Source organism: Falco punctatus, assembly GCF_963210335.1.
Source record: "Falco punctatus genome assembly, chromosome: 4".
Classification (NCBI taxonomy): Eukaryota; Metazoa; Chordata; class Aves; order Falconiformes; family Falconidae; genus Falco; species Falco punctatus.
In genome coordinates, this window is record NC_137583.1 from 44519420 (window position 1) to 44540581 (window position 21162).

At 54.9% G+C, this 21162-nt stretch overlaps 3 protein-coding genes across 5 annotated transcripts; 2 read left to right on the forward strand and 1 right to left on the reverse strand.

Annotated features, from left to right (window-relative positions):
- The first annotated feature begins 135 nt into the window (after positions 1-135).
- On the forward strand, positions 136-2350 carry LOC308063051 (inactive serine/threonine-protein kinase PLK5-like). Its single transcript, XM_080385492.1, has 3 exons — positions 136-1324; positions 1411-1540; positions 1612-2350. Exons 1-3 carry the CDS (start codon positions 1202-1204, stop codon positions 1701-1703), a joined length of 345 nt encoding a protein of 114 aa, XP_080241618.1. The 5' UTR covers positions 136-1201; the 3' UTR covers positions 1704-2350.
- Positions 2351-2437: 87 nt separating this feature from the next.
- On the reverse strand, positions 2438-12119 carry THOP1 (thimet oligopeptidase 1). The gene is made up of 13 exons (XM_080385474.1): positions 11791-12119; positions 11039-11242; positions 9505-9653; positions 8934-9041; positions 8096-8198; positions 7779-7939; positions 7477-7612; positions 7007-7373; positions 6555-6756; positions 6263-6449; positions 5619-5747; positions 5170-5306; positions 2438-5057 (listed from the first exon to the last, which is right to left on the reverse strand). The coding sequence occupies exons 1-13, from the start codon at positions 11891-11893 to the stop codon at positions 4899-4901; spliced, it is 2145 nt and encodes a 714-aa protein (XP_080241600.1). The 5' UTR covers positions 11894-12119; the 3' UTR covers positions 2438-4898.
- A 1465-nt stretch (positions 12120-13584) lies between these two features.
- SGTA (small glutamine rich tetratricopeptide repeat co-chaperone alpha) lies at positions 13585-21077 on the forward strand. 3 transcript variants are annotated; one of them, XM_080385488.1, is made up of 11 exons: positions 13585-13736; positions 14894-14997; positions 15200-15284; positions 15937-16036; positions 17163-17267; positions 17458-17596; positions 18434-18496; positions 18930-18967; positions 20002-20091; positions 20333-20456; positions 20938-21077. In XM_080385488.1, exons 1-10 carry the CDS (start codon positions 13637-13639, stop codon positions 20445-20447), a joined length of 939 nt encoding a protein of 312 aa, XP_080241614.1. In that variant the 5' UTR covers positions 13585-13636; the 3' UTR covers positions 20448-20456; positions 20938-21077. The 3 variants fall into 3 exon arrangements, with proteins under 3 accessions (XP_080241614.1, XP_080241612.1, XP_080241613.1); XM_080385486.1 differs by lacking the exon at positions 20938-21077 and adding an exon at positions 20774-20886; XM_080385487.1 differs by lacking the exon at positions 20938-21077 and adding an exon at positions 20578-20772.
- Positions 21078-21162: the final 85 nt, after the last annotated feature.

Consider the following 21162-nt stretch of genomic DNA (forward strand, 5'->3'; position numbering starts at 1 on the left):
CCCCCCCGGCTCGCCTCCCGTCCCTCCCCGCCGCGTTATTAATATCCAGCCCCAAAGGTGCGCCCAGCCCTCCCCGGCCGCCCGTTAACCCTTTGGGGTCCGGAGCTTTGGTGGGCGAGGGGGGCTGCAGCGGGGAAGGTGCAAATGGACCCCCTCAACCCGTGCTCATCTTGATCCCGGACCCTCCCAGTACCCCCCGGTGCTGGGCATCCCGGGCAGGGCGGGGCTTAGTCACACAGGGGGTCCCCACTTAGCCATCAGTAGAGGCTGCTGGGGGGGGCTTGGTGTGCCAGGGGCTTCCCACCCAGCACCCAGCACCCTTGGGTTCACAGGGCAGCCGCACGCACCCCCAGCCCGGAGCTGAAGGGGTTACAGCACCAGGGTGGGGGTGTCCCTTGGGGTGCCCCAACCCTAGGGCAGAGCAGAGTGGGCAGGATGGGCCCGGGGTGCGCAGGGGATGAACTCCCCGCACGGTACATCCAGGACACAGGCAGCGGGATGCTCTACAAGCGCGGACTGCTCCTGGGAGAGGTAACCCCCCCCTGCCCCATCCCTGCACCCCCACACAGCCCCTCACCCCAGCCAGCACCCCCTCCCCGCTGGGCACCCACCGGTGTCACGCACCCGCATCCTGCAGGGCTGCAGGGGGTCCCCGAGGTGTCTCGCTCTGAGGGGGACCCGCTACATCCCCTCCAGGGAAGGGGAAACTGAGGCAGGGGGAGTGGCAGAGCAGATGGGGGGCTTGGGGCAGCACCAACCGGGTCCCCTGGGCTCCTCGGCCCCCTGGGAAGGGCCCGCAGCTGGGCACCCCGACACCCAGCACCCACTTCTGCCGTGGCTTCTCGCCCTGGGTGCCAGCGGCTCATTCCTGAGGGACCATCCTTGCAGGGTGCCTTTGGGTGCTGCTACCAGCTGATGGAGGTGGCCAGCGGCAGGGTCTACGCAGCGAAGGTCATCCCACGAGCCCGGCTGGCTGCGGTGGGCATCGGGAAGAGGGTGAGTCTGGGAGGACACACACAAAGTCTCCAGGGATGGGGGGGGGGGGGCAGCGCCTACAGGGACCCTGCAGAGCCCCCGCTTGCCCCTTCTCCCTCCTTCTGGGGTCGCTGGGTGGGTTCCCATCCCTGTCTCCCCAAGGGTGCGTGCTAGGGGTCCCCAGATCCAGAGGGTTCCCCGCGGGGGGGCTGCCGGGCTCGTGCCGATGCAGGTGGAGCGGGAGCAGGAGCTGCACAGCCGCCTGCGCCACTGGCACGTTGTCCACCTCCACCATCACTTCGCCGACCGCAGCCACATCTACCTGCTGCTGGAATACTGCAGCCGGCGGGTGAGCGAGCACCGGCCCCCCAAACCCGAGTCCCCCCCCGCTGCGGCTTCACCCGGCCCCACGCTGGCTCCTGACTCTGTCCCCAGTCCCTCGCCCACATCGTGCGGGCCCGGGGCAGGCTGACGGAGCCGGAGGTGCGGTATTACCTGCGGCAGATCATCTCAGGGCTGCGCTACCTCCACGGACAGGGCATTGTCCACCGGGACCTCAAGCTGAGTGCGTGGGGCAGCTGGGGTGGTGGGAGGGTGACCCCCACCACCCCCGCTCCAGCTCATCTCCCTCCGCAGGCAACTTCTTGGTGACTGAGAAGATGCAGGTGAAGATCGGAGACCTGGGGCTGGCGCAGCGGGTGGCACCAGCAGGGCAGCGCTGGGGGTGAGTGGGGCTGTGGTGCTGTGGGGGGGTGCTATGGGACAGGGGGTCACCCTGCTTGTCTCCCCAGGGCGCTCTGTGGGACCCCCAGCCACCTGGCCCCAGAGGTGTTGGACCGCAAGGGACATGGGGTGGCCTCAGACATCTGGGCCCTGGGCTGTGCCATGTAAGTGGGGACACAGGGAGCAGGCAGTGGGGTGCTCGTGGCCCTGCTGAGCAGCCCCCCCACCCCCCCCTCCCCAGGTACACGGCGCTGACAGGCAGCCCCCCATTCGAGGCGGCCCAGCGGCAGGAGCTGTACCAGCGCATCCGAGCGGCACGGTACACGCTGCCCCCCCATCTCTCGCCCTGCGCCCAGACCCTCCTCGCCAGCCTGCTGGCCCCCAATCCCGCGGCACGGCCCAGCCTGCGTGACATGTTGGACCACAGCTTCTTCACCCAGGTGTGGGGCTGGTGGGGGGGGCATGGCCCTCAGGGGCACGGTGGGGGACAGGAGGTGTCACTGCCTCTCGCTCCCCAGGGCTTCACACCGGACAGGCTGCCAGCCCGTGCCTGCCACTCCACGCCCATCTTCGTAGGACAGAACCCAGGGTGCAGACTCCTGCGGGGGGCTGCCATGGCGCTGGTGAGGGGGTGGCTGTGCTGGGAGCGCCAGGAATCACCCCTCTGCCACCCTGGGGGGCAGCCCTCTCCCCCTCACGAAGAAGCAGCTTCCTTGGCCGGACCCAAGCCACACAAACACCCGCTTAGGAAAACCTTTATTAGTGCTAGGAACAGTCTAAAATCCAGTCATTGAAACAAGCAGGGTGGAACGTAACCATTATGAACGGCACACACACACACCAGTTTGCCCTTAGAAAAGGTTAACAGAGGGGAAAAAAAAAAAAAAACAAAAAACAAAACCCAAACCCAAAAAGGACCTCTCTTCCCTGCCAGCCTGGGACGGGATGGGGACGAGGAGCTGAGGGAAAAGGTGCAGCTCCAAGGTTGCTCCTGGGAATCACCCGTGCACGAGGCACGGAGCGCTTGGAGAGGCACCGGTCCCCCCATGCTACTCCGGCAGCACCTCTCACCGTGCCACCCGTGGCAGGGGTCACAGGAGGGGGGAACAGAGTGAGCTATGGCCTGGGAAGGGAGGAAAGTGCGTGGTTTCCCTGTTCGGCTTCAGTTCTCTCCCTCGAGAGAAGAGGTCTGAAAGAAAACACTGAAAGCTCAGTAAAACATGACACTTAAAACAACCACAGCGTCAACTCGAGAGCGCCTGGCCCTGCACAGCCAGCACCCGGGACAGACACTCATCTATGCCTAAAACAGAGGGTGGGGACAAAGACAAGATGCTCAACATGGCCCCAGCAAGCACCAAGGAGCCGCTTCGCTGCTTACGGACCTGTCCCCAGGTCAGCACAAGAGGGGATCAGCGAGGGAAGGTGTCACCGGCTTTTCTGTGTCACCAGGGGGGTGGTCTGGGGGAGGGAGGTGGCAGCAATGACTTAGTCTGCACTTGGGGCGAGCTTTCTTCCAACGCTCTCATCAGCGGCCCAGAGCCGCTCCGGTGATGTGACCCAGGGAATAGGAGAAGCAAAGGGAACAGCCCAAGCCAGGGAGGAAGCTGCAGCACAAGACCCTGGGGAGGGACGGCAGCTCCCACTCGCAGCCCTGGCTGGGGCCAGGACGGTGGCTGTGAGCGCGGGCACTCGGCCGCTCGCCGGCACTCCCCGTGTGCTCAGACCACAGAGGAGCTGCAGGGACTGATCCCCCAGCCCTCAAAGGGCACCATGCAAAGCGCCGGAGGCTGGAGGTAGGGTGGGACACCAGAAAATGAGATCTGCTCTCAGCACCCCATCGCCACAAATGCTTCACGCCAGCGGGAGCTCGCAGCTCCTTCCAAAGGTCCTCAGCTCCCCTCTGCTACCGAGGAAGCAGCCAACTTTCCGCCTGCCCTGCACACTCACTGCTAAAAACCTTTCCCAGCCCACACACGATGCCTCCTTTAGCAAACCCAGAAATGAGCCTTTGCCCTCGGGGTCAGTGCTCACCTCAGGCAGCTCCAACCCATGACCCATGTGCCCAAGCAGGCAGGAGGGCAGCTCAGTGCAGAGGGAGGGAGGCACGCCATGCCACACTGGCCCTGCACCACGCAGGCACCAGTTTTAGGGTTCTTGGGGACAAGGGAACAGCTGGGTGGGCAGGTGGCACCAGCCTGGCTGCTCCCAAGGCTGGGCAAAGGGCTGGCTGCCGTCCCCCAGCCCGGCACTGCACCCAGAGCCCGGCCGCTCAAGGCCTGGCACACGGCCCACGCGCTATTTTTATCCCCCGGCATCCGTGTTGTTTGAAGCTGTCCGCTTGTTGTTTGTTGGCTTTTTTTTTTCTTAAAGCACAAGCCCTCCCCTGTCCCACCCTGGCTTAGAGATGACAGCAATAGCAACACACCCGCTGCTGCTATGACCTGAGCCCAGAAGGCATCGGCCACCCTAAGACAGCCCCAGCTGCAGGGTCCCAGTAGCTCTGACAGTCCCTGGCGGAAGGCACAACCTCCCAAGGAGCCATCTCTGCCCCCCTCCCAGGCCCGCTGCCCAGGCAGGAATGTCTGAAGGACTCAGGGCAGGACATTCCAGTAAACGCAACGGTTTTTAAGCTCTGGGATCTCCCCATCTTTACTCCACAGCCACCAGCTGCCCAAAGACAGGGAGAGCATGACTCCCAACGCAACTTGTTTCATGCTCAGAACAGTTAAGTCTGCCCTGGGGCACAAAACAAGCCCAGCCCAGTGGGAAGTCTCGTTTCTTAAAAAGAAGGGATTTAAAAATAATGACTCAAGATTGATAACTCCTCTCCCTCTCCTGCCTGGCTATAAATGAGGCTGAAACTCACCCTGGTGCAGAAATCAGGTTCAAAGTTCAGCCAATTTGTGTGGGCTCCTGACAGCCCCATCCCCCTCGGGGGGGTGGGGGTGGGTGGCAAAGGCCGTTCAGGTCCCTTCGCAGAGCTGTCACCGCAGAGCCCTGGACCAGGGCCGAACCCAGCTCCCGAAGCCCAGGGTGAGCTCGGAGCAGGATCCTGGAGGAACAGCTCCAGGCAAGGATTGGCCCAGGATGTGTTTGGTGACAGATTGGTGACAGAAGTACCGGCTGTCGCTCGGCCTGAGGGGACGGGTGCGTAGGCAAAGGAGCTGGCTTGACTCAAAACGGGCTGCAGCAGTTTCTCAGCAGGCCGAAGGCAGTGAGTTGCTCTCCACCTTCAGTCCTTTGCTGGCCAGGAAGGCGTCCTGCTTGGGGTCACGGCCCAGGAACTTCCTCAACATGTCGGAAGCATCCAGGGAACCGCCAGGATGCAGGATGCAATTCCTGTAATCCATGCCCACCTGCGAGCAGAGAGAAGGTACACGTAGGACACCTGCCCTCCCACGGACACTGCCGGCTCCCGCAGCCCCTGCCACGCGCCGAGAGCCCGGCAGCACGGGACGTCCTCCCTACCTTACAGTTCATGATTCCCTCCTGCTTGAAGCGCGTGTAGAACATATCCATGGAGTACACTTCGCTCCAGAGGTAGCCATAGTACTGGGCATCGTAGCCTCCGGCCAAGTGGCCAAACGTAGCAGGCATGTTTGTACCTTAGTGGCGAAGGACAGGAAGAAGGTTTAACGGGAAAGGCTGCTGGAACCACTCACAGCATGGAAAAACTCCTCCATGCTGCAAACGTGTCAGAGCAGGCACTGGGTCAGCTTGTTCACAATCCCAGGGGAAACAGGGAAGAACTTTCCAGTTATTTTTGTACTGTTTCAGCCCTGCTTTTCCTGGAGCCAGCAGAAACTGTCCCCAGTGAGCCAGCCTGAAGCTCCAGCCTTGAAAAGAACCTGCTGAGCCAAGCTTGCAGGCCAGACCTAGAGAGACAGCGAGAGTGGGACCCACGAGCCCTTGGGTACCTGGGGTAGCAGGGACGCCCAGCACCTCTTCACATAGCCGGGCAAACACCTCCACGGGGTCAGCCTTCGTCTGGGTGTGCAGCGCCTGGTCCACCTTGGCTAGGACGATCTGACGCAAGTTGAAGAGCCCTGTTCCCAGAAGGAGGAGGCAAACTGAGCTCCTGCCTGCACGCAAGGGAATCTCCGAGGCTGGGTTGCAGCAGGGCAGGCGGGGGGGGGGGGGGGGGGGGGGGGGCAGGCTCCCATCGCTCTCCGCACACCCAGCTTCTGACCTGCATCCCCAGCCCAGCCCAGTTCAGCGGCACCTCGCTCAGGCCTGAGCCAAGTTCCTGCCTGCAGATAATCCCTGCCTTCCCCGCCACCTCTTCTCACCGTGTCACCACCCAGCCCGCTGCACGCCTTGCCACAACACCCTCGCTCAGCCCAGATGAGCGGCAGGGAAATGTGGCTCCTTTCCCCCCAGCTCCCTTGGTCCCCACAGCACCATAGGGAGAGGCAAAGCCTTTCCCCTACCCAGTGGGCAGGTCACTCAGGGTCCCCTTCTACTCCCCACCGCAAGGCTCTGCCCCCGCTGGGGACAGCAGAGCCCTTGTTCCCCTCCAGCCCCTCTTCACTGGCTCTCACTTCCCTCTGCAGGGACTGACCTGTGTTTGCCTGCCGGGATTTAATGAGCTTCTCCAGCAGCTCATCAGGGATGGGGCTTCCAGTTTTGTAGTGCCTGGACATGCGCAGCAGCGGCTCCTTCTCCCACACCCAGTTTTCCAGCATCTGTGATGGTGCCTCGACAAAGTCCCGCTCCACGTGTGTCCCACTGAACATGGCAAACTCCGCCTAGGAGATGTGGCAAGCTCAGAGCAGGGTATCACTTAATCCCACAGGAAAGCATGACAGGGGAAAGGTAACAAATCAACCTCTGCCAGCTCAGCCAGCCTTTACCTGAGAGCACAGCTGGTGCATGACATGCCCGAATTCATGGAAGTACGTCTCCACTTCATCGTGCTGCAGTAGGGAAGGTGCATCCGGCGTGGGCTTGGTGAAATTGGCCACCATGGCAGCCACAGAGATCTGCCGGCTGGAATCCGGCAAGAGGCAGCCCGGCTGCAGGCCGAAGCAGGCAGCGTGCCCATACTTCCCTTCCCTAGGTTGGGAAGAGGAGACTTACATGGATCCTGCCCCACGGGCAGCCACGAGCCACTGCGGTCCCACTCAAGGCAGAAAAGCCCCTGGTGACCCCGTGCTCCCTGGAGAGCCCTGCCCAGGACAGAGCGCTCCCTCTGCACGGCCACACATCTGGGAGCAGGACAGCTGCTCCTCTGCCCCAGGCACGCAGCAGGCTCCCCCTCCCACTGCCCCAGCCCTCCCGCCCTTCACCTGGCCCAAGGCCTCACCGTGGGTACAGGTCCAGGTAGAATTTGCCGATGGTCTCCCCAGAGGAGGTGTCCTTCACCGTGTAGAGCTGGACGTCCTCATGCCAGACCTGAGCCTTCTCTTCCAGATGGAAAGTGAGCCCCAGCAGCTCCTGGTAAATGGCTAGCAGGCCTGTGGTGACCACCTGCATGGGGAAGTACTCCTTCAGCAGGTTCTGGTCCACGCTGTACTTGGTCTCCTCCACCTGGTTCATGTAATAGCGCATGTCCCAGGCATTGATGCGGCTGTCAAACTCCAGGCCACGCTTCTCACACTCCTTCTTTTTCAGGTCCAAGATCACAGCCCGTTCCTTCTCTCCAAGGGGTTTCAGCTTCTGTGCCAGCTCATCTAGGAAAGCCAAGGTGGGCAGGGTTAGTTCCGTGGGGCTGAGAGCGGCAAACATGGCCCAGCAAGTGCTCCTGCTCCTGCCTCCCACAGACAAGCACCGTACCCAGGAACGCAGCCACTGTCTTGCTGCTTTTAGCCATGTTCATCTCCAGCACAAAGTCTGCATGCGTGCTGAAGCCCAGCAGACTGGCTTTCTGAGCCCGCAAGTCCACCAGCTCCTTGAGGATCAAGCAATTCTCCTGCAAGGTCAAGTCAGACAAAGAGTGAAATGGGGTACGCAGGTGAGAAAGGAAGCATGAGCCCCAGTGTGGGAAGAAGCACAAATCTCAGAGGAGACTCCTTTGGTGCCTGGACCTGACCTGGCATCTGATCCGGCCCTGCTGGCATGCAGCAAGGCCCACCTACCTCTTTGCACCTAGAGTTAAACATTTCCTCCACCTTCCGCCTCGTCTCGGGCACGTAGCACTTCTTCAGGAGAGGGAAATAGTGCGGGTATTTCAAGGTGACCTTCAGCCTGCCATCGTCTGTCTTCTCCAGGGAGTTCAGGAAGTCCTCAGGGAGCCCCCCTGAGAAAAGAGCAGACAGGACTGATGGAAAGCCCTGGCCTCTCCAGAAATACCAGTTCTGGGATTGAGCACAGGAAGAGGCTCCAGCTCCTTGGCCAGAGGAATCCAGACACCTGGGACCACACCAGCATAGAAATAAGCCCGAGTGCTCCCTACCTAGTTCCTCCTTCGAGAAGGGCAAGTAGGTGGTGTCTTCGTTGAGGTTCTTGTTGAAGTCTATGCAAAGGACACTCAGCTTTTTCTTAATAGCTTTGATTTTCTTTAAAACACAGATGAACAGAGAAAAGTCAGTCCAAAGGGAGAAGTCAAACAACATCGCTCACCGTCTCCAGCCAGCAGCCTGCCTGCCGAGTTGCCCAGCAGTCTGCACTTGGCTTTTATTCAAACGCAACGTTGCAGAATTAATTGCATGCAGGCACTGAGCTCTCAGTATAGAACAGGCTCCCTCTGATCACACCTGGTAGGAAAGCAGCCACCTCAGCAAGGTCCTAGCTGTCTCCTGCCAGCTCAGGAGCTGCAGGTGTTTAAGCAACAACCTCCTCTAGCCTTATTTCATTTCACCTTCTCTTTTATTTTATTTTTAACCGAGCTTTGAGCTCCTTCACCGAGCCACTGGCGCATGGCAAGAGAGGGGAGACCCTGAGCAGCTCAGCCCCCACTAACCCACTCACCCCAACCCCAGCCCCAGTGGGGCACCTTCCCCAACTGCCCCTTCGCATGAGGGGACCAGCTGCTACTTCCACTCCTGACCTGCACAGCACCACCTGCAATTTCTCAGGAGCCCCTCAACTCCCAGCATTGATCCCACTTGTAAATGTCATCCACTTCAATGGAAAGGGAAAAGAGGGGCACAGACATCACCCAACGCACCCAAAGTCGCAGGAATCAGGGGCAAAATTCAAGAGCCTGAGGCTCAGTACCCTGCCCTAACACTGTCCTGCCAGCCCTGCAAGGATTCCTCTACCCATGCTTCTTTTAAGCTCTGTGATCTCACCTCCTGTGTTTCCTCAGGGAGATGGAGACCATTTCTTTTACCCAGTTTGATCAGCCTCTCCAGATATCTCTTTGCTTCAGGCTTCAGCGAAGCGCTCTCAGCTTTCTCCTGTAAAACAAAACCCATGAGCACAGGGAACTGCAGGATCAGGTGTGGCAGAAAGTTGGTTCCCAACAGGAGTTGTGGGTTATTATAACACCAGATGGAAACACCTCACAAGACAGCTTTGGTTTGATGCATTAGTTCCTACCACGCTGCTTTAAATGTGTCACCTTTGCACCGTGTTAAAGCACTTTTCAGGGCATTACCCAGCCCCTTCCCCGCCTGAGGCAGGCTGGATTTACTAACACCATCTCACCAAAGGGGTAATTGAGGTCCTGAGGCGGGGCAGAGCCCTCAAATCCCAGCTCCCCAGTTCTCACTAACAGCTGGACCATTCTGCCACGATCATGCAGTGATTCAGTTCCAGACCTGACTCAATATTGTTCACTTCTAAGTTCTGGGACAAGGGTCGTTGTAATTCCAGGAGGATTCAGCACATCATTGACAGAGCAACCTCCCAGGCACACACCTGGAGCCAGACAATCCGCTGGTACACATCCTGCCTCATGCTCATCTCCACATCGAACTCCGAGAGCTTCTTGTCAGCCTCCGTGCTCGCTGCACGGATGTCTTTGCAAGGAGAGACGTGCTGGGGGAAGTCCAGCATGTTCCGACGGACTGGAAAGACAGAAGAGGGATTACGGTGAAGGCAATGGCTTCATGTCCCAGAACTGCTCGTGAGTGGGAGTGTACACAGAGAGCCTGTGTTAATTGGGAGCCAGTTTGACGGCCCCAGAGCCTGACCTGCCCGCCCACACAAGGAAGAGCAAAGCAAGCTGCTGCCATCAGCCAAACCCAGAGCTGTCCTGAGGAGCACTTAGTCACCCACAGCGCCCATTCACCCCTTCCTTGCTGCCAAGTGCATCTGTCCATTGACTTCCCACTACAAACCATATCTCTCATGAAACTCAACACAGATTTCACGCCTGTGAGATGCTATAGCTGGGATCAACAGTTTGAAGACTTACAGGACTTCTATGCTGGCAGGCGGGCAGCATCATTGGGTGACTCCTTTCCTTACACTACCAAGCTAAAAGTGACACACCTCTTCTGCAGATGCTCCTCAAAAGCCACCACACCCCAGGTGTGCTCTGTCCTGACGTATTTCCATTTTAGAAGTGAAAACAGGGAGAACATACGCTCCCACCATCTCTGCAAGACCTCAAATAATACAACTCCAGCAGGAAGGCACTGCCCTCCAGGCACAAGAACTCTCCACCCAGCAGAAGGTGAGCAGGCAGCTACTCTCTGTTGCCCAGGGAAAGTGCTGACAGTTCTGCTGAAGTTAACATTACCCGTGCTTAGTAAGGGCTTTGCCTCTTATATTAGGGAAAAAAAGAGAAAGAAGAAGAGGCTTGAAGGCTGGCTTCTGCTTCATACAGATGTGACACCTCGCAACATGGGCGGTCAGGACAGCTAACAGATGCTGTGAGGTGGGAGGGGGGGTTGTGTGACTTGGGCACTCTAATGTTTTAAATAATTAGCCAGAGATATATCAAAGCCTGCACAGTTTGTCAGCATGATGCCATCATGTCACGTTACTTTACAGATAATCCCTAAAACGACAGCGGTCTTTCAACAAGGCACATGGAGAGACATTTATCTGCTGCCTTAGGGAAAAAAATTAGAAAAGTGCCAAAGATTTCTTAGGTCACACGAACCATTTCTGCCAAAGTGCTATCTGTTCCCACTAATGTACCTTGCCACATAAAAGCAGGAGATAACCTTGAAAACCTGGCTGCTCCTCCCGCAGACCACCCTGCTGCCAAAGCCCCATCCTTGTTTTAGACTCACTCTTCCATTCTAAATCTACTCTCTTCTTTGCACTTCTATCTAGCTGCATAAACATTAACTGGGGAAAAAAAACCCAAAAATATACTACTGAGAGAGCCAAGGGAAGAAAAAAGATGACAGTACAAGGCAAAAAAAACCCACACCCCAAAAAGTCATAGTAACAACATGCTGATTCCCAGAAAGCCAGTCCTCCTGCTCGGTGTACATACCCGTATATTCCACTTCCACATCTGCCAGTGGCTTGAGAGTGTTTTCATAGGACACCTCCCCCTGCTCCTGAGAGCCCACCCGGTCGTACACAAGCTTGGTCCTCTCCGTCAGCTCTGCAGCCATGTTTTCTATCTGTTCGGCAGTCAGGTCCCATCTTAGCTGGTTTGCCAGCAGCCTGGGGGACTGGCTGTCCACAACGTTACCTGGGGATGTGGCAGGGAAACGGTCTGCGAGAAGCAGCCTTATGCAGGCTGGAAAAAAATTCAGCTGGACAGCTAAAGCTCGATAAAAGCACTTACAGGAGAGGCCTGGCAAACAAACCGTGCTGAAGGGCAAGCGGGTAAGGAACCAGGGAGCTGGCAGCAAGCAGCAACCGGATTCTTTTCCGGACATTATTTACCCTCTCAGTCATGACAAGCCCTTCACAGCAACCTGACTCCCTCCCCGCCGTGCCCCTGGCAGGTGCCTCTGCCCACGGGACGGGGGGGTGGCTGTCACAGCACGGGGACACGGCTGTCCCCTGCCCGGGGCGGGAGCTGCGGGGCACGGAGGTGACAGCGGGAGCGCACGGCCACCCCCCACAGCCCGTGGGGGGCTGCCCCCACCTCCCCCCAGCCTTCCCCTCTCCACCTCCCTCATACCACGGCAGCTCCTCGCCCTTGCCCTCACCTCCCCCCCCCACCCCCGCGGGCTCCCCTCGCCGCCCCAGCCCCTTCGGTGCCCCCCATCCCCCCCCACCCCCGCCCAGTACCTGTGGGGGGGGCCATGCCGGGGGTGCCGGGAGGCCCCAGTCTGCTGACGAGGCCGGGAGGAGACCGCGCCAACCCCACGCACGGAGCATGTGCCCCAACCATAGAGGCGGACAAAGAGAGCGGCTGCACCGAGGCATTCTGGGAGCGTGGGGGACTGGGCCGCTCTCCCCTTCTCTTCACTCCATCCGGGCCGGGGGGAGCGGCCCATCCGCCCCCACACGTACAGCCCTATTCCTGCCCCGGCCCTCAGCCCCGGCGGTTGGCAGGGGCCCGGGCCCGGGAGCGAAGCCTCACGGGGAGCGACACCCCAGCCCAAAGCGCCCACCCATCCGTTCCCATAGCAACCCTCCCTCTCTATGGTAAAAACCAGGGCGGAGCGACAGCCACGCTTCCGGCCTCCAGCCCCTCTCCCGAGCCGCGCAGACTGCGCATGCGTCGAGACCCAGAGCCTGCACTCTCGCCGCAGGGCGGGGCGGGGCGGCACGCAGGCGCGGGGGGCGGGGCGGCACGCAGGCGCGGGGGGCGGGGCGGCACGCAGGCGCGGGGGGCGGGGCGGCACGCAGGCGCGGGGGGCGGGGCGCATGCGCAGTGCTGAGCCCGCCCCGGCTGAGGCGAGTGTCGGGGCGCCCGGTGAGCGGGGCGGGGCGGGCGCGGGCGCCGGGCTGGGTTTCTCGTCGGGACCCGTCTGCTCCGGGCCGTGGCGGGGGCAGCGGCTGGGCCGGGGCGGAGGGAGGGTCGCGGTGGGACCCGGGGCTTCCCCCGCCGGGAGTCCGGTGTGGGCCGGGCCCGGGGCCCCCCGCGATGGGCTAGGCCGCGCCCGGGGAGGGCGAGCTCTGTCACCGCTGTTGTCCCCTCACGGAGTGGGGCTGCCCCGCCGCGGGTGGGGCGGTGGCTCGGGCCCGCCGTGCCCCTCAGGCCTCCCTCCCTCCGCGGGGGCACCAGTGGGGGCTGCGGGCGGAGGTGCGGGGAGGTGCAGGGGGCCGCGGACTCTCGGGCCTGGATGGTCACCGGGGCTGGGGGTCCGGCCTGGCACGCACCGTGCTGCCTGTCCGCGGCTGGGGCCGGGGGCAGCGCTGGTGGCTTGCGGTGGGTTGGCTCGGTTGGGCTCTCTTTCACGGAGTTTGTGTTTAAACAATTTAATTTCATTGTTAAATCACCCTGAGTGGTCTTCTGTGCTACAAACCCAATTAAGCATTCTGGAGCGGCAGAGAGCTTCAGCTCAGCAGCAGCGTCATGCAAGGAGCTGCATCTGTGCTGCTTATGGGATCTGCATCGGGATCTCTGGGAAGCCCCAGCCTTGGCGTGTGGTTATGGGGGTCACTTTGCCACGGGCCCTTGCTCTTCCTTACCATCGGCCTCTGGCAGGTTAGGCTGGCAAGTGCCACAGAGGATTGGCAGCCTTGAACCCCAGCTCTGCTAACAGCGGCAAATTGCTTCAGCCCTTGTTTCTGTTTCAGAATCAAACTATGCTCTAGGAAGCAGAACACGGTGGTTTCTTAGCAGTGAACTCCTCAGTGCTCAGTTTGTCCGGTCCTGGTCGGTCTGAGATGTTTTGGGAGGGGCAGGACTGCGCCGAGCCGCTTGCCCTGATGTGGGTGAATTGAGGCCTGGAGTATTAAAGGGGGTTGTGGTTACAGCAGAGAGAAACTTTGAACTCATGAAGGCTCTGGAGGCCTTGGCTAGTTCTGAGCCGCTCCCTTATCTTCCACATTCATGCTGGGGAAGAGGTGCAGAAAAGCTCTTTAACTTCTTGACCATCAAGTCACATAATATCTCTCTCTCTCTCTCTCCAGATATTTCTTAAAGTTACAAAAAGTTGAAACAAACTTCTGACAGCCTCCCAGAATGGCAGACCAGAAGCGCCTTGCCTATTCCATCATCCAGTTTTTACATGACCAGCTACAGAATGGGGGTCTGTCTCCAGATGCTCAGGAGAGTTTGGAAGGTAGGTGGTTGTACAGCCTCTCCTGTTTGTGCATCTAGGTTTGTCAGCCGCATGCTTGGGGAAATCTGGATGCTGTTACTCTCTTCTGCCCTTTCCTTGGCTGGGCTGTTCCAGACATCAAACTTTGCTCAAAATTTGAAATAATTTGTCTTCTTGGGGAGGTATCCAGAGCATTAGGGATGTTGATTTCTTGTTATCTCTGTCAAAAGCAGATTAGCTTGACGAAGGGATATACTTGGGATCAAATGCCTCTCTGACCCTGTGTTGGAGACTTAACAAGTTTTATCTTAAATGAGGTGGAGTCAGGAGGCTGATTGTGTAGCGTAAAATGAGAACTGTCATTGTGCGGAAGTGTTTTATGCTTGCAGAGTGCTTTTCCCCTTCTGCTATCAAAGTGCTTTTCCACAGCACACCCAGGAGTGTTTATACAGGCTTTTTCAGAGGGCTTCACTGGTAACAAGAGCACACTGATCTTAAAAGATCTGCTTAAGGAGCTTATGCTTTAGTCTTTGGCTTGTACATTTGTCCCCCTGAAAGAGAGCACAGGCACGTCTGCAGAACGGTGGGTACATTCCTGGGTGAGGCAGGAATGAGAAGAGCGGGAGGAGGGTGTTGGGTGGAAGGATGGGTTTAATTCTGGTGCTTTTGGACTGTGAAATACGGTGTGAGAACTCTGTGAAACTGAGCTCTGTTGTGTCACGGAGGTTTCCTTCTGCACTGGGAACAGCTTCCAGGTGCCTAATGAGGGGAGGAGGTGGTTGGTTGGTGTCTGTGCACCTCTGTGTGGCCACAGTGCTTCAGAGCAGCCACCCTCTAGCAAATGAAACAGTTGCTCTTTGCCACCTGCAGCTGTGGGAATGCTAGTAAAGCCCCAGTTCAGTTAACTTCTGTCCCCAGCACCTGCTCTGGTGTCACCTGAGGGGATGGAAGTTGTGACTGACTCAATCCAGGAGCTTGAGCTTCACAGCTAAGGTTTGCCCAGTTCTGAGGTTTTGGCAAAATTTGAGGATATGACCCAAGTATCAAGTCTGGAAATGTGTGGTTTGGTTTTTTTTTTTCCCCTGTTATGTTCAACAGAAAGAAATTCTGCTGAAATTCAGAGGGCTAAGTATTCAGTCGTAGTGGGGTAAGCTAATTACCTGCCTCTTCTTGTCCAGTGGCCATCCAGTGCCTGGAGACAGCATTTGGGGTCTCGATGGAAGACCAAGGCCTAGCTGTGTCCCAGACTCTTCCTGAAATATTTGAAGCTGCTGCAGGGAAGGTGAGTGAGTGCCCTAAAATATGTGCTGAGTTTCCATTTAAGCAGCCAAAGCAATGAGCTCTGCTTGATTCTGTGAGGCTGCTGCCCCCTCGGAGGCGTGTGGGAGTGAATTGGGCTCGAAGAGCCAGCGCTTGGGAAGGGGGAGGTGTAGCACATCTTGATGCAAGTCCTTATTGCAGCATTATCCCTTTCCTTGCATAAGGAGCCTGAACACATCAGAACAAATTCAGAGCCCATCACCCCCTCTGAAGATGACATAGCTGAAGCTGAAAGACTCAAGACTGAAGGTAACCTCCCCTGGAGCTGGCGTATGAGGTTTAGGTAGTAATGGGGAGGGTGGCTTAATTCGCTCAGCACCTGAGGAATGCTTGGAGTGGGGAAAAAGCAGATGGGCTCAACCCTTCCATTTCTGCTTGTTTCTCTGCTTGTGCTCCAGGAGTGTGTGTAGGTTAGCATAGTTTAGCTGCAACAGAGACTAGATAGACAGCTGGGTCAGCATTTTCTTTTGCATCCTCAGAAGCCCATGCTGTGTAGAACAGCATCTTTCCCATTGCACTTTCCTCTGTGCGTTGCCTTTTCTTTGCCACGTGAGAGAGCGCGATTAGTGCTGAAGTACAGTGGAGACTTTTCTCTCAGCTGACGTGCTGCAGTGCTTTTCAGGATGTCGTGCTGATTTGGGGAAGCCTCAGGTGTACCCGAGGAGCAGGACAACTAGGGGTGCTAAGGGGGCTTGCAGGATCAGGCAACCTGGAATTGGCAAGGCACTGGTCCACTATCTTGCTGCTGAACATGCCTTGCGCTTGCAAAAGATTTGATTGACCAGCAAGTGATTGGTTCCTCTCTTGTTCTATTTTTTGAAGTAGAACATAGATCCAGGCCTGCTGCTTTTGTTTGTCCCCATTTTTCCCTTGTTAATGAGCCTTTCTGCCATCTTTTTAGGAAATGAACAAATGAAGGCAGAAAACTTTGAAGCTGCTGTGTCTTTCTATGGAAAAGCAATTGAATTAAATCCATCCAATGCTGTCTATTTCTGCAACAGGTACTGATTCTCTCTTTCTCCACCCTTGTACGCCTGTGGTTTTGTTCTTACTACTTAGATCTGAGACTCTCGAATGTTCAAAATGCCTTTTTTATGATTCTGTAAATTGCTTGTGCTGTTGCTTGCTGTTTGTGTGGGTTTTTAAAGCTCAAAGTGACACACTTCCCCATGCCTTCTGCCAGCTCTGTGCCCTGGCATCTCTAGATAGGATGAAGGTGTGGAAACAAACTCTATTAGGCATTTGGGGAGATATAAGGATGCCAAGAAATACTATCTGCTTTCATGCAGTTAACTCCTAAGTGGGATAGAGACCCCAGGTTTGGGAGGCTGTCATGGTAATAAAAGCAAAGGAGTGAAATGAGATAAGCTGCAGGCTTGTTACAGTAACAGAACTGTGTAAGTTATCTGTGTGCAAAACTGCATATGCAAGCAAATTTCCTATTTTTCAGTTCTAAGCAAAAGCGTTTGAAGGTTGGTGGGAAGACAGTTACTGAATAAAACAAACTTTGAATTGGGATTTTAGTTATCTGCTTATTGGGAGTACACACGCACAGCTGGCTACGCGAGTGATGTGTCTGCACACATGCTGGTGACACGGTGAGGTGTTGCTTGGGGCGAGGAAATCCCACTGGTGCTTTTAGCCAAGCTTCGCTTTAGCTTTAGCTGCGTGAGGGTCAGTCCCATGAGATTTTGGGCAATAAAAGTTGTGAGATTGAGGCTTGAATGAGCATATTACGGCTTCAAAAACAGTTTTCCCTCTTATGTGGAGTGTGTGAGGAAATGGGTGAAATGGTGGTTAGGACTAAGAAATCAAGGCATAAGGGAAGCAGAGAGACACTGAGCTAGCAAGTGTGATACTAGAGTGCCTTGCTGGAGCCCCAGCTCCTCTTGGGAAGTCCATAAGGAGAAGTAAGAGCCTGGATTTATTTGCTGTCAGAACAGAACGTGCAGCTGGGTGTTTGGATAACAGCCTGCTCACCTAGATATGGCCTGGATTTGTGTCAAATTCCCATTTGACTTTGTTTTGTGCAACAGGAGACTACAGAGAGGGAACAGGGATGACCTTGATCAGTGTATTCCAGCTGTTAAGTGGTTTTTTTTGTCCATGTTTCTCCATTCCTTCCAGAGCTGCTGCATACAGTAAACTGGGAAATTATGCTGGAGCAGTGAGAGACTGTGAAAGAGCTATAGGCATTGACCCAAACTACAGCAAAGCTTATGGCAGAATGGGGTAAGAGCAAGCAGGTTTTTTGTGCCAGAATTTTAACCTCTAAATGCCTTGTGGCAGAGATACTATTGGTGGTGTTCTGCCTTGGAATGCTGTGGAAAAATACTTCATTTTTCACCTCTGCTGGGGGTGGCGAAAGACTGCAAGTGCTTCTCTGACTCTGTTTCTTTTTATTTTATTTCCACTTTAATAGCTTGGCCCTCTCCAGTTTAAATAAACACACAGAAGCTGTTGTCTACTACAAAAAAGCCCTGGAGCTGGATCCAGACAATGACACGTACAAATCAAACCTTAAAATAGCTGAACAGAAAATGAAGGAGACTCCTAGCCCAGTAAGTTCTGAAGCTAATACTTGTGTGTGGGTAAGATTAGAAGGAAGCTTCTTCACTGTAAATGCTAACAGGTGCAGTCTGCAGAGCCTTGGTGACCTGGGTTGTGTTTTGAATACCAGTCTTGTATGCAGATAGTTAATGAGTCCTGCTGTGAACATTTCCAATAAAATCCGGAGAGGGTAACTTCACTGCTTGAGCACAGTCACCTTGGGCTCATTTGGAAGAGCTGGAAAATGAGAGTGATTAGAAAGGAATGTTTTGAAACAGCAATTTTGCCTTAAGCGCCTTTCTTAATTAAAGTCACTACTCCTAAAAGCTGGCCTTTTTTTTTTTTTTTTTTTTTTTTATTTCTAGTGACCCGTTAGCAATACCAAAAGGGTGGCATTTTTCCTTACAAAGGTTATTTTCTTGAGAAATGAAACCTGGTGGTTTCCTAGCCAGAAAGCTGCTGACTGCCCTGCTGCTGTGCTCCATGCAGGAACATGTGAATTTTATCATTTTGAAGGGGATTTTAATTCTAAAGACTTCCCTGGCACAAAGATGACCAAGTGGATGCGTTTAATTTGGTGGTTGTAGTGGGTTACAGCTGTACATTGCTGATGTGGCTCAGCTGGTGAGAGAGGTCATCAGTAAATCATGTAATGTGGACGTCTCCCTCAGTGAGCCTAATCCCCTGAGGCTGGCTGTGACTTGGAGGCTTCCAGAAAGGGTACGGACAGAGCCTTTTCCCTTTGTCATGGTTTAAGGATTCCGATTGCACTGGGAGTATTAACGTTTGTTGTAATGTGCATTGGGAAGTGAGAGGACATCATCATCTGCGTTTCTTTATTCTTACAGACTGGAGGTCCGGGAGGATTTGATTTAGCTGGCTTGCTGAACAACCCTGGCTTCATGAGTATGGTAAATTTGGACAGAGATCACAGCCACGTTGTATGGTCAGCATGTTGGTCTGTGCAGGATGAAATGTATTGATCCCTGGTGTAGGGAGCTCCTGTGTCTCTTTAGCAGACTCGGTTTCATTTCATTTTGTGGTTTCGGTGTTGCTGTGTGGGAACTGTGCTTGTATTTCATTAAGGTCAAATGAAGAGCCAGTGACTTATGGCAAGGAGAAGCCTGTGAATATGCTGGCTGGGAAAAGGGTGCCTGTTCTGCATTACCAGCCTTGTCTTGTATGTTACGCTGTGCATCTCTTAGCTATTTTTGTTCTATTGATCTGTTTCAAAGTATTTCTGCCTTCCCTGTGTTTGTAGTTGAATGGCACAACATCTGCATATCTACCCAGTCATTTCTGACTAAATAGGGTGTAATTTTTTTTTCTCCCCTCTTTAAACAGGCATCTAACCTAATGAACAATCCACAAGTACAACAGCTGTAAGTTTGATCCCATCTTGAATCTCCTCTTTGAATTGCTCATTTGAGGCCCTCTGTGTGTTTGGCACTTGCAGTAGGTCTGGGCTGGTGGCAGTGGGAGGGTGCTTGGGCCAGAAGTACACAGTGCAGCCTTTAAACCAGTCCAGCTGTCTGAGCGAGTGTGTATCTTGAGTACTCTGGACTGTGCTGGAGGGATCTTAGTATAAATGTTTGCAGCAGGGAGGCAGGATAGGTTGTGGCACTGGAATTGGGTTTGGGAAGCTTGGGATCAGTTTGGCTCTGCTGCACAGTATTTATGTGAGCTGGAGACAGGAGTTCACAGCTCTGTCCCTGTTAGAATGATCATATTTCCATTCTTTGTGCTACTGCGTTATGAGGATCAAATCACAATGTTTATGAGATGCTTATATAATATTAAGTCATAAAATTAATAAGGTACATACCTCTCCCAACCATCCTGACAGAGCATAGCTAGACAGTGGGTTAGAGACTTTGAACTGATCGTTTGATTATCGTACGAGACAGCTTGGCTACAGAGCTGGATGTCGGCCCCCATTTCCATTTGCTTCTGCCTGCTCCTTCCGCTGCTGCTGGCTGAGGTTCTGCACCAGACACAGCCCGAGGACTTCCAGAGGGAGGGATTTTGTGTGCTGGACTGTTCACCATGAGTGAATCAGTGTTCAGGCTGTCCTGTCAGTAGGTCCCGTTTGATGCAGAGCAAGCAAATAGTTTGTATGAGGAAGGGCAATGTTTTGAATAAACATAACACAGGGCTTGCACACAAAAGAGGGAATCCCTGGCATTACAGGAACTGACAGGGTTACAAATGTTTCTACGTTTTGTGTAGTTTAATGTTACAGTTATTCTGTGGATAATGGAAGGAAAATTGTTGCAGGAGATTCCCTTGCAGATAACTTCCTAATCTGTGTGGGAACGTGCTCCCCCTATGCTGACGCTCCCCTCCTAGTGTCAACCAAACAATTTCTCTGTGGCTTGTTTTTTCCTGCTCTGAGCAATGACTCTTATTTCCACAGCATGTCTGGGATGATTTCAGGTGGCCACAACACCATGGGAGCAGCAGGCACCAGCCCCTCCACGAATGATCTTGCCAGCCTCATACAAGCGTGAGTGGAGAGCTGGGTGTTTCTCATTGCCTCGGCCAATAGATGGATTTGGGGTTTTTTTCTGACCAGAAGTGGAACTTTAAATTAACAGTTGAGGAAGGTTTAAATGTTGGGTGCAGTACTGCCTCTTTTGGTGATGGGAAGTACTCGTTAGAGTTTTGGCAATCGGCTGTAAAGAATTTCCTAGCCCCAGACAGCGTGTACGAGAACGCTGACAGGATGGTTGCTTGTTCTCCTTCAGGGGCCAGCAGTTCGCTCAGCAGATGCAGCAGCAGAATCCTGAACTAATAGAGCAGCTACGAAGCCAGATTAGGAGTCGAACTCCAAGTGCCAGTAACGAAGATCAGCAGGAATGAGCGCTCCAGGTGAGGCTGCAGCCAGGAGTGCTGCTGTGTGGTGGCCAGCTGAGCGGGAATTTCTGTATTTGGCTGCAATATCGGACTTGTGCCTTAATGTAGCGATTTGGTGTGTCTCCCCTCCATGCAGGCTGGGTTCTCTGCATCAGTACTGCTAGTACTGTGCCTCAGGCGCAAGGCTCAGCCCTGCGGAGTGGTGAATAAGAACTTTCCTCGCACACTGACTGACAAACGAGTTTCATTTTCTAGTGTTCACGGTGGTTAAAGGGACACTTTATTTTCTTAAAGATTGAATTTGCAAATGTCTTGTCTTCCTGTCTCTGCAGCGCAGTCCGTGGGAACTATGTTCTTTGCTTTAAAAACTGGAAGCCATGTGCGTGTTGCCATTTCTTGAGTTGGAAGTGTCCAAGAGGGGGAAAAAATAATAATAATGGAAAAATACTTTATATGACCTGCATGTTAAAGACAGATTCACGCTTTCTTTCCCTAGTCTTCGTCCCTGCTCCTCCCCCTCAGCCTTTCCATTAGTTTTTGTCTTCTGGAAGATCCAGCAAGCTGAACACAAACCAGCATCGACAGTCTTTCTAAAGAAACTCAGAAAATTAACTACACTGTTACATTTCTATGTTATTTGCTACATGGGAATTTTTTAACCCGTTTTTGAAGAACGATGCACTCTTCACTACAGGATGTCTTCACTTTCCCGCCCATGTGC